A 13,309-nucleotide genomic window follows, 5' to 3' on the forward strand; every position below is an offset into this window, starting at 1 on the left:
AATAACATAAACCTAATATATTATGAAAGATATTTTGATTGCTTGTGAGTTATAAAACATATAATCAAATTTTGTGCTTTGAAAATATATGATCATGCTAATTTCTAGACTTAAGCAGAGTGACAAGTATAACTGCACTATTGATGGCTGAAAATTTCTGAGGCATTGAACAAGAATATGTTATAAAATGCTGAATTATGTCAGAGCAGTATATTTCTACAATTGGCAATAAATCAATAATTCTCATAATTTTTATGCAGCATTCAATATCACACATATTATTTCCTTGTTCAGAAAAATCAGTGAAGAGACAGAAGAAAGACAAGACCAACCTGACGATTCTCATAATATAGCTGTCCATATAAAGAAAGCACATGGTGGGATTTGTTTCTATAAAGAGAAAGAAGACACAGAGAAGTTTGTAGAACTTTTAGCCATCTTAAAGAAATTGTAAGTATTTTAAATAAACTTCACTTAATTAAAGAATTTTTTTCAATAGCTTTTTAAAAAGTTATTTGCAAATAAGTGTGGTTAGTTGTGATATAACATGGAGTAGTTGATTCAGGTGAACTGGAAATACTGAGACTTTGTTTCAAGATGATTAATATTTTTATGAGTTCAATCTTCATGGCATGTCATGATATATTGCTATACTTATGACTCATCACTTTAATTTTAAGTAGTAAGCAAAATATGCATTGTACACTGATGTTGTTAAAGGAGGAAGAGGAGAAGGGATAGGAAGAGAAGGAGAAGGAGAAGGAATATTAAATCAGGGTGAATGCCAACTACCAGAGATTGTACTGGATTTGTGAATAAAATTAAAATTGAAAGGGGAACATGACAAAAATGTGATTTTGGAGTCAGGACTGATAACAGAAACAAGATAAAAACTATCAAAAATAGGATTGCCCCTAAAAAAAGAATACAGAATAAATAAATGAAGGCATGGAATGGATAATTAAAACCCTGACCTTTTTGTTTTGAGCAATGTACTAAAAGTTTTATGCTATAGGCAATTTTCTTCAAAATTGTTAATTGCATATTTGGGAAAATATGGTCAGAACTTCCAGGAATTTTGCGACTGGTCAGATTTCTGGTGCTCTCACCTTGTAATAGCAAAACAAAAAAATACTAGTCATTTTTAGGGAAGTAAGTATGTGAGATTTGCAGAGAAGTAAATTATACCACCTGCCATCGAGGAGTACAGTTGAATCGATAAATTGTAAAACCAGGAAATTCAGCAAGAATGTGCTCAATTAATTTGTTAAAAATATGCTTTATTTGGTAGAAAATCACTAAAGCAATGAAAGCTGCTAGAGACATAGAATGCCATAGCCATGTTCAATTATTAAACTATAATGTAATAAACATTGCTTGTATTCAAAATTTCCAACAATTCATGAATCATTCACTGATGAATTTAGATCATGCTAGTCTTCAGGATTTTCAACGATAATGGTATTACCCGCTTTCTGACTATAATGAGGTATCAGTTTCCAGATGATATATGTTCTGATATGAGATGCAGGGTGAACTCAACAAGCAGTTACGATTCTCCAGCAAGGTGTCAGAATACCATGAGGCAAATCTAGGTGGATATTGGAATGGAAACTACTAATGGGTAAGGTCTACCATTGCCTTAGCAGGGCACTAAAATGAAAAGCAGGAGCCATGGTAGAAGACTGTCCAAGAACAGGGAAAACCAGTTAAGGAAGCTACTCTGCTGCATCCTTATATGGACCTCCAAGGAGTCCATTTAAAAGCTAGTGTCCAAATACACAGGACAATAGATGCTGAGTTGGTGTCAATTTCCAGTTCCTATTTTCTCATTCACATCTGAGAGAATGGGTAAGTGAGTAGAAGCAATCAAATACTTCAGATCTCATTGCTGCCAATGGATGGACTGTGACAACTGCTAAATTGTAACAGTAGAATAAAGGAGAAGAGAACTCTCTTGTATGGGGTGTTTAATAGTCACACAAAGCTTTAACTTCTATGTATAATATTTATGGTTTAATCTTCATATCATTGTTTTTAGGTAGTTATAAATTGGTAAGTAAAAGAGCAATGTGAGTTCTATATAGTCTATGTTTGTCCTTTTACAGGACATATTTTTTTCTTGTCTGCTTGGTACACTAGTCTATCAGTTTGTTATTGTATAATAAATTATCATAAATGCAGTGTGCTAAAACAATATACTTTTTAAAATCTCTCTGGGCAGAGAGATTATTTTTCTGCTTTATGTCTGAAGGTTTCAGTTGAGACATGTGCTGGACTATGTTTATTTCTGGAGCCTGAGATTCTATTCCAAGCTCATGTTGGCAGAATTCAGTTCCTTATAGTTGTAGGACTAAGGTTCCAATTTTTTTCTGACTTTTAGCTGAGCATCAGTCCTAGAGACCTCATAAATCCTTACCATAAGGTTCCTTCTCATTCCCTCACATAACATGGAAGCTTAAATATTCAAAGCAGCAAGGTAAGAAGAATTATTATATGACCCTAATCATGTGCTCTTTTGCTATATTCTGGTAGTTAGAAGCAAATTTCTGATTCTACCCCTGCCTCCAAAACTCAAGAAGAAGGGATTGGTTGTTTCTTTAAGATGTTTTAGCCATATTTGATAACTTTATCAATTTTTTGTGTTAAGCACATTTGCAATGGAGTTGAATGCTTTATATACACAACACAAAAGCAATTCAACTAAACCTTTGTTGACAAAATTGTCTGGTATTTAGTTCTTTATTTCTGACTAATTGAGCCATGATCAGATCGGTAGGCTATTTTCAGTGATTTAGCAAAATTTTAAAAGTGGCTACCTTACACAATCTAAAATTCTTTGTTACACTGCTTGACTTTTTGACAGTATTAAATTGGAGTTAAATATGGGTAACAGTATTTTCTTTTTAAAGAAATGCATAAGACCTTGATAATATTAAGAAACTATTAAGTATTGATAACTTGATGTGCTATAGCTTAAGCACACTGACTACTTCATAACTTCTATGTCCAGTCAGTAAAGCTGAGTTTAGTGCTATATAGGAAGAGGGATAGATGACTTTGAAATGTTAACATCATTGGGATGGGTGGTGTCACCAAAGAGAAGGGATTTGAGCAACAAGAGGACATTATTATTAGGAAGTTGGTTGGAAGTTCTTATTAAGAACTGGGAGAGAGAGATAATGGGGAAGTGAGTTGAGAGCCTACTGCTAAATTTTGTATTGAGGGCATATAATATTGAATATAGGCTTATCATATTATTAGTTAAGATTCTGCACTATATGTAATAGAAAATGACTTTAGTCAGTCAGACAAACAAACAAACAAACAAACAAAAAGGAGTGGAGAATCCATGGAAAAATATTAGGTAGTGCCAAGATAGAAGAATAGTAACTATATGCTGAAGGTGGTAGAAACTCCACGGCAATCTGGAAGTCTTTTCCATGTACAACATTGGAATCTTATTGCTATTACTGCTTTTGATCGGGAATTACGAGGTTTACATTTTAATTTCAGGGACAGGGAGTCAGATTGTTGTGGTTTGCTTTTGTAGCCATCCCCTGGATAAATCTTAAGGAGACAGTATACTTTGATGGGCAGTTTTACTGAGTTTACATGCAATTGGCAAAGGGAGAACATTTCAAAAGAGAAAGCATTTCAGAAGGAGTGGGCAATGAACACAAACACATAATACTAAAAGCTGTGAAGTATAACATTTTAATTGCTAATTAACTTTGACTGGTTTAATTTTAACCACTAATTAATTAATAAAATGTGTACTTTTGAACTCCTCAATGTTTCTGGTATTGGAACTTTAGGAACACACAATATCTTTGTTGTTATGGAGCTACATTCTAAAATAAGAGAGATATAATAAATGCATATTTTTTTTAGTTAGTGATAAATGGTAGGAAGAAAAACTAATTCAGCATAAGAGGATAGAGCTTGATAGAAATGACCAAGGAAGTCTTTTCTGAACAGTGACATGTTCATTTTATGAAATAAGAGAGCTAACCAATTAAATATTTTGGGGAAGTGCATTCCACGCAGAGAAAACACAAATACAAGAGCATAAGCATGGTCATTGAGTTTTCAAATAGGAAACAAAACAAAACACATAATAGCTGGCAATGAGGGCATTGTTGTGAAAGTGCATGAGGCTGGGGAAGAATTGAAGGAGAGAGATTCCAGAGCTACTAAGGACCAGCTCTTCAATTTAAGGCCCCATAACACATAGTAGGATTTTAGTGTTGATGTGACTGGCATGCTCTGTGCATGACAAAAGTTCATGTGTGGATGGCAGACTGTGGCTACCACGAGGAGATTTGTGGTGGACTATCAAGAGACTTTGAATTGGTGTAGGTGAAAGATGACTGTGGTCATTATTCTGTATTAGTTTGATTCAACATGCAGAATTTGACTTTAGTTCTTTTTAAAGACATAATATATTTGAACTTATAGTCCTGAAAGCAAGTGTTGGCTCAAATGACCACAGCATGATGGAGAATGTGTGCGAATCATTTCACACTTTCCCATGTTCCTATTTGATTGCATTATGCATAACAGCACTAGCTTTTAAAAGTCAACTATGAAGTATTTTGGTGAAAATGATTGCTTTCTTTTAAATGACTAATTTCTGAAAAAAAGTAACATGTGTGTATTTGTGGGAGTTGTCAAAAGTGTAGGAAAGATGAGAAACTTACAAATGAGCTGCAAAAAGCAGTTTAAGATCCTCTGAGAAAACTTGGCCCAATTGTTTTTTCTTCCACTTTCCCCAATTAAAGATGCTTCCTTTGAGGAAGGAGGCATCAGATGAAGATCATTATGTTTCAGTGGAGCAGTGATGCAAAGCCACTTCTCAGGAATGACTCAGAGGAAATGCTCCCTGGAAGAACATCAGGATTTTTGCCTTTTAGAATCAGGCTGTTTAAAATCCAAATGCAATATGGTTTTCACACTGTTGTTCTCTGGTGAAATGGCATATAAGATGAGGAATTTGCACTTGCAAACTATATTTAGGCATTGTGTGCTGATTAGAGAAAAACACTTTGTAGAGCTATTATTTTTGTTAAAAATGCAGCATTTGGGGAAAAACTGTTCTGAAATGGGGTGGGGAGGCTCTTCCCTAGAAAAGAATGCCTTTACTTGAAGCTAAAAGGGAACATGGGTTAGTGAAGAATGATGTAAATGCTGAAAGTAATTTAGATTTCTTTTAGAAATAATGATCATTTATGATGTAAGAATGGGAACCAAAGGAAGAAAATCAGTGGTGTTAAAAGAGATTGAGCTGGCAAAAGACAGAAATAAAAAACTTACTGACAGAGGATATTATAAAAGACTGCAGCACTGAACCTTGGCCTGTTTATGGGGGCAAGAATGGATGTTACATGTGGGATGTTCATATTTTAAAATTCCAGGCCAGCAGTCAGAAAGAAATGCATTATGAGCAGTAATCTGCTAATTGCTAGTTGTATGATCTTGGTGAACTTTTTACCTTTTGATTGTCAGTACACTAATCTATAAAGTGGGCATAATTATCATTCTTGTTGTGAAGCCCAGAGGAATTTCTTATATCTTATAAGTGAATATCTAATAAATGCAAAGTCCCATACAGATTGCTTGGTGCATCTTAGGCCTGCATAAATATCAAGCTCCCCCAGCCCAAAGAATCTTAAAAATCTAGTTTGGTGATTTATAAGTCATTTTGCTATTTGCTTTTCATATTTGAATTGCAAAAGGCTTCCTAATGCCTCAGAATAATAGTATGCTCTACGTTTTCATTCTTCAAGAAAGAATATGCAAATTTCTCTTAAAATTTATGAATCGGTAATAGCTATTACTTATTTGTCTTATATTTGTGTTAACTTATAAAGTTGCCTCTAATATCCTTATACTGGAGTTTAAGAAACTGCTCAATAGTCATAAATAAATGAATAAGAAAATTGTATAGCCTCAAAAAAAAAAAAGAAAATCTAGGAATAAACTTAACAAGGATGTAAAAGACCTCTACACAGAGAAGTACAAACCACTGAGGAAAGAGATTGAGGAAGACTACAGAAGGTGGAAAAATCTCCCATGCTCATGGATTGGTAGAATCAACATAGTAAAAATGGCTATACTACCAAAACAATCTACATGTTCAACACAATTCCCATCAAAATCCCAATGACATTCATCACAGAGATTGGAAAATCTACCCTAAAGTTATCTGGAATCAAAAAAGACTACTAATATCTAAGACAATACTGAGCAAAAAGAGCAATGCTGGAGGTATCACAATACTTAACTTCAAACTATACTATAGAGCCATAGCAATAAAAACAGCATGGTACTGGCACAAAAACAGATATGAAGACCAGTAGAACAGAATAGGACCTGGATATGAATCCACACAGCTATGCCCACCTTATTTTTGACAAGGCACCAAAAACATATGATGGAGAAAAGACAGCCTCTTCAACAAATGTTGCTGGAACAAGTAGTTATCTGCCTGCAGAAAACTGAAACTAAGTCCATGTCCATCACTCTGTACTAATATCAACTCAAAGTGGATTAAGGACATTAATATCAGACCTGAAACCTTGCTATTAGTACAGGAAAGAACAAGGAATACTCTGAAAGCAATAGATATAGGCAAGGACTTCCTCAGTGGAACTCCAGTGGCCCAGCAACTAAGAGAAAGGATGGACAAATGGGATTACATGAAATTAAAAGGCTTCTGCACAACAAAAGAAACGGTCTGTAAATTGAAGAGACCACTCACAGAGTGGGAGAAAATCTTTGCTAGCTATACATCAGACAAAGGATTGATAACCAGAATATACAGAGAGCTCAAAAAACTAAATTCCCCCAAAATCAATTAGCCAATAAAGACATGGTAACTGAACTAAACAGAACTTTTTCAAAGGAAGAAATCCAAATAGCCAAAAAAACACATCTAAAAATGCTCATCATCCCTGGCCATAAGGGAAGTACAAATCAAAACCACACTAAGATTCCACCTCACTCCTGTCAATAGCTATCATGAAGAACACCACCAACCACAAATGTTGGCAAGAATGTGAGGATACAGGAACCCTCATATACTGCTGGAGGGAATGTAAGATAGTACAACCACTTTGGAAAACAATATGGCGGCTTCTTAAAAGACTAAACATAGGTCTGCCATATGATCCAGTAATACCACTCCTACCTAAAGGAACGCAACTCAGGTTATTCCAAAGGCAACTGCACCCCCATGTTTGTTGCAGCACTATTCACAATAGCCAAGCTATGGAAACAGTCAAAATGCCCCACTACCAACAAATTGATTAAGAAAATGTGGTATCTATACACAATGGAATTCTATGCAGCCATGAAGAAGAATGAAATGTTATCATTCGCTGGTAAATGGATGGAATTGGAGAACATCATTCTGAGTGAGGTTAGCCTGGCCCAAAACACCAAAAATCATATGTTCTCCCTCATATGTGGACATTAGATCAAGGGTAAACACAACAAGGGGATTGGACTATGAGCACATGATAAAAGCGAGAGCACACAAGGGAGGGGTGAGGATAGGTAAGACACCTAAGAAATTAGCTAGCATTTGTTGCCCTCAACGCAGAGAAACTAAAGCAGATACCTTAAAAGCAACTGAGGCCAATAGGAAAAGGGGACCAGGAACTAGAGAAAAGGTGAGATCAAAAAGAATTAACCTAGAAGGTAACACCCACGCACAGGAAATTAATGTGATGTATAATGCCCTGTATAGCTATCCTTATCTCAACTAGCAAAAACTCTTGTTCCTTCCTATTATTGCTTATACTCTCTCTACAACAAAATTAGAAATAAGGGCAAAATAGTTTCTGCTGGGTATTTGGGGGTGGAGAGGGAGGGGGCAGAGTGGGTGGTAAGGGAGGGGGTGGGGGCAGGGGGGAGAAATGAACCAAGCCTTGTATGCACATATGAATAATAAAAAAAAAAAGCTATTTTAACAAAAAAAAAAAAGAAAAAAGAAAAAAGCATAATGATTTAGGCTTTTTGGCATTGCCTTATGTGGTGTTTCCTCCTTATTGCAATAATCCAAGAAGTTAGAGATTCAACTCTCCACAATGAGAAGACTGGAGCCACATGACCTCAGGTGGTCCAAACTGATGAATAAAGTCATGAAAAGTAAAAAAACAAACAAAAAAAAAAGAAAATGTGGTATTTATACACAATGGAATTTTATTCAGTCACAAAGAAGAATGAAATTTTGACATTCACAAGTAAATGGATGGAGCTGGAGAACATCATCTTAAGCAAAATTAGTCAGGCTCAGAAGGCCAAAAATTGCATGTTCTCCTTCATATGCAGATTATAGACCTAAAACAAATGCAGTAATATTACTGGACATGGATCACTCACTAAAGGGAGAATATACACAGGAAAAATAGGGAAAGGGAAGAAAACCTAAAACTTTTTAAAAAATTTTTATTGTTTTATTATTCATATGTGCATACAATGCTTGGTCATTTCTCCCCCCTGCCCCCACCCCCTCGCTTACCACCCACTCCGCCCCCTCCCTCTCCCTCACCCCCTCAATACCCGGAAGAAACTATTTTGCCCTTATTTCTAATTTTGTTGTAGAGAGAGTATAAGCAATAATAGGAAGGAACAAAGGTTTTTGCTAGTTGAGATAAGGTTAGCTATACAGGGAGTTGACTCACATTAATTTCCTGTGCGTGTGTGTTACCTTCTAGTTAATTCTAGGTTAATTCTTTTTGATCTAACCTTTTCTCCAGTTCTTGGTCCCCTTCTCCTATTGGCCTCAGTTGCTTTTAAGGTATCTGCTTTGTTTTCTCTGCATTGAAGGTAACAAATGCTAGCTAATTTTTTAGGTGTCTTACCTATCCTTACCCCTCCCTTGTGTGCTCTCACTTTTATCATGTGCTCAAAGTCCAATCCCCTTGTTGCGTTTGCCCTTGATCTAATGTCCACATATGAGGGAGAACATACGGTTTTTGGTCTTTTGGGCCAGGCTAGCCTCACTCAGAATGATGTTCTCCAATTCCATCCATTTACCAGCGAATGATAACATTTCGTTCTTCTTCATGGCTGCATAAAACTCCATTGTGTATAGATACCATATTTTCTTGATCCATTCGTCAGTAGTGGGGCATCTTGGCTTTTTCCATAACTTGGCTATTGTGAATAGTGCCACAATAAACATGGGTGTGCAGGTGTCTCTGGAGTAACCTGTGTCTGTTGGGTATATCCCCCAAGAATGGTATTGCTGGATCAAATGGTAGATCAATGTTTAGCTTTTTAAGTAGCCTCCAAATTTTTTCCAGAGTGGTTTTACTAGGTTACATTCCCACCAACAGTGTAAGAGGGTTCCTTTTTCCCCCGCATCCTTGCCAACACCTGTTGTTGGTTGTGTTGCTAATGATGGCTATTCTAACAGGGGTGAGGTGGAATCTTAGTTTGGAATCCTAAAACTTGAATGTGGTTGATATGCTCACCGTAGATGAGTGAATATAGTAAACTTAAGCTGGCCGAGGCCCCTATAGGAAGGAGACCAGGAAGTAGTGAAGAGGTCTGGTAGAGATGAATCAATGTGGGTTGCAATACACATGTGCACGGAAGCAATGTTGAGATTCTCTCTGTATAGCCATCTTGATCTCAAACTGCAAAAACAGTATTTCTCTCTTATTATCTGTTATGTTTTCTCTTCAACAAAATCTAGAACAAAAGGATGGAACAGGTTCTGCCTGGAAGTGGGTGGGGGGGAGAAGTAAATTCTATCTTCATACCATTGATCTATTGTTTGGAAATAAACAGATGTCTTCCATTGTAAGATTTCTTATAAAATTGTCTTTTCACTGTATTAATATTTTATTTTAGAATAGACATGAATGTTAAAACCAAGCTTTCTTGCTTTGGTTCACTATTTAATTTTTATATTTTAAGTTAGAATCTTTTTCCCCATAGAAATATTTTTGCTAAGTATTTGGTATAAGTTCTTTCTTATTACTTAAATTTATAAGTGTAATATGAAGAGCACAACATGTACTGAGACATCAGAATCTTATAATTCTAATGGGAGTTTTTATTACGTGTTGTTTTGCAGATTTAATAACAAAATGGAACACAGTCTTTTTAAATATTTCTTGTAACAATTGTCCATTAAATTATCACAAACATGATAAAACATTAAAACTTTAATGTTTGTACAAATTTTAACTTCTTTCTTTTTCTGTAATTGGAATGATTTTATTCATGTAAGCCTCTTCAATCAGACAAAATTTTTTTATTAGAGTATGTTAATTATACAAAATAATGAGTTTCCTTATTTCATTTTCATACATACCTGCAACATACACTGATTATACCTACACCTCACAATTATTCATTCAGACATTTGGAGTCATTTTGGAAGTTTATACAAACTTTATTAAGGTGTTTTAGTCTCATATGTATACTATTGTGCTTTTATACTTATGAGCAGAATGCTTTCGTACTCTGAGGAATTCTAGCTCATGGTATAAAGAATCATTTTGGAAAGTCTTAGAAAATCATGTCCAGGCTTGCATCATATCATACCTGGAGAATATTGGAAAGATTTGATTGTTTCTAGCAGAACAATCATAAAAGTATGGTCATTGTTGTCTGTCAAACCCTGGATCTATCTGTAGAGAGGTAGTAAACAATTGTAGTCTCTAAAAACCTGGCTGGTAATTTCTTATGTCTCTCTCTTCTTTCATTCATTAAACATCTATTCTTACAAAAAAAGTTAACTTATTTGGGTCCTTTAATACTCAAGAGTGACATGATATGCTTGCTCTATAAGCTTTGGTTTGGCTAAAAAGATGGAAATGTAGCCAGCAATTCAATATGAGCTTGCAGTTTCATTTTTGGTTCTCTTTGTGGATTTGTGGGTTTATTGCCTTTCTTCTGGCCTGCCTGAAAGTTTAGAATCTCAAATCTCAAATGAGATTCTAAACTTGGCTTATTCTGTAGTGAATTAGTTCATCAGCATGTGTCAGTGTTCGTTCTTCTTCATTAGATCTTGATCTACTGGACCTGAAAACTGTACTTGGTTAAAATAATTTTGGGGAACCTTCAATTTTCATTTTATAAATTGAAAATTATCACCACATTCTTGCTAAAAACTTCCAGACATTACTACTTGGTTGTTGCTTTTTGATATCACAGATTTAGTCATTTAAAGTCATTTCATATTTAAGGTTTTAGCATTTAGGATCTTTATTTGAAAGCAACAGAAGCTGTCTTTTTAAGCTAAAGAATTATTAAATTTTTGATTAAGGTGATTTCCCTGAAATGGAACTATTGCTAAGTAAAAAAATATAGATAAATATTGTTGGTATTTTTAGCCACATTCATTTCAACTTCATAGAAAAACAGCAAAAAAAGTTTTATTTGCTTTATACTTATTTTCATTGGCTTTTCTTTGCTTCCTTATGCTAAATTTTTTTTCATATGCTGGCAATTTGTGTTTGTGCTGATGTGAGTGATCTGACAGTAGATTTTGTCCATATTTTCTATTGTATTTTAACTATGCTCTATCAATATAAAGAACTTTATATTGACTACTGTATCAATGTAACATGTACATAGAATATTTATAGAATAGTTAATAAAACCCTTTAGAAAAGGATTTTATGCAAATATTTTTCAGTACTGTATATATTTTTAGGTCATACAGAATTTAACAAGCATCAAAAAGAATATGTATTTATGTTCATGTGTATTTGTGTCATATATAGCACATGTTATTAACATAAACAGACTTCTGGAGGTGTAAATTACATATAATAAAATGTGTATTTTTAAAGTGTGCAACTGAATTTCAGACACATGTGTAAACCTGAGAAACTGTCACCATAATTAAGATAGTGAACATGTCCATCTTTCACAGACATGTCCTTTGTATTTCTTTTCTCTTGTCTTTTCTTGTATTGTCTTCTGTCCCAATAAACCACTTACATAGCTTTCATCACTACATTTTAGCTTAAAGGCTTTGGAATTTTGCAGGGAGGTTCTATTTTGATCATGTCTGTTTGGTGTCCTGGAAACTTCCTGTACCTGGATGGGCATCTCTTTCTTAACACTTGGGAAGTTTTCTGCTATTATTTTGTTAAATGTATTTCCTATGCCTTTGGCTTGCACCTCAATTTTGGGAATTTTGTATAAATGGAATCACACAGTATTAATTTGTCAGTCTGTCTTCTTTCATTCAGCAGTATTATTTGGAGCTTCATCCATGTTGCTTTGTGTATCAATAGTTCATTCCTTGTTTTTCCTTTGAAAAAGCAATCCAGTGTGTATACATTAGCTTACCTGTGCCTCTGCTGATGAACATTTGTGGTTATTACAGAGTGGCCATGAATATTCAGGTATTTGTCATAGCACAAGTACTTGTCTTTGTTTCTGTTGAGTAAACATTTAGAATGGCTTAATCATATGGTAGGTATGTGTTGAATGTTTAAAGAAACTGTCAAACAATTTTCCAAAATGATTGTACCACTTGCCATTCTTATTGTAGAAGTCATGATCTCATTGAATATAAAATTCTAGACTGACAGTTGTTTTCTTTTATAGCACTATGGCTCTCCTTCAACTAAAAACTAAGCAATTATACTTGTAAATTCTTTGAAAGTAGTAAGTCATGTATCTAGTTGCTTTTAAGATTTTCTCATTATTTTTGTTTTGCTATGTTATGGTTAGAAATTTTTTCTCCCATCTTTGGATTTATAGTCCTTTGTGAAGTCTGGAATTAATATCTTTATTCAGTTATGGAAAAGTCTTGAGCATTAATCCATCAAATATTCCTTCCAAGTAACTGTGTTCTTTCCTTCTGGAAATCCATTTCCTAATATGTTAGGAATATGTTATGTCCTGTTTGCGTTTTTTCTGCATTTGGCATCATTTTGTCTCCACACACTTCAGCTTGTGACTTTTTTTGCTATATTTTCTTATTCATCAATTTCTTTTTCAGCTGTTCTTTACCTAGGATGCTAATCTCATCACAGAGTTCTTAATTTCGGTTCTGTGGTTATCATGTGTAAAAAATCTCAATGCTTCTTTATCATTATAGCTCTTTCCCAAAAATCTTCATGTTACAATTTATTATACTTTAAAGTTATTATATGTTTTGGTACACTATTCTGTTTTGTTGAAATTTGTCTAATCTTATGCCAATTTCACATGGATTTAAAAATAATTTTAGGTTTATGTTGTGTTTGCTGTCTGTTGAGATAATTTCTTACTATTTTGGAAATTTATAAATATATGAAATAGTAACTTTCTCATTCAGGATCATAGT

General features: G+C 34.4%; 1 protein-coding gene across 1 annotated transcript in view; it reads left to right on the forward strand.

The window, feature by feature from the left end:
- Nucleotides 1-13,309, forward strand: part of Cnbd1 (cyclic nucleotide binding domain containing 1) — a 399,182-nt gene that overhangs the window by 55,484 nt on the left and 330,389 nt on the right. Inside the window, exon 5 of the mRNA XM_074066942.1 lies at nucleotides 295-450. Coding sequence (XP_073923043.1) covers nucleotides 295-450 — 156 coding nt within the window. The remainder of the gene's footprint in view (nucleotides 1-294; nucleotides 451-13,309) is intronic.

Source organism: Castor canadensis, chromosome 3 (assembly GCF_047511655.1).
Source record: "Castor canadensis chromosome 3, mCasCan1.hap1v2, whole genome shotgun sequence".
NCBI classification, from domain to species: domain Eukaryota; kingdom Metazoa; phylum Chordata; class Mammalia; order Rodentia; family Castoridae; genus Castor; species Castor canadensis.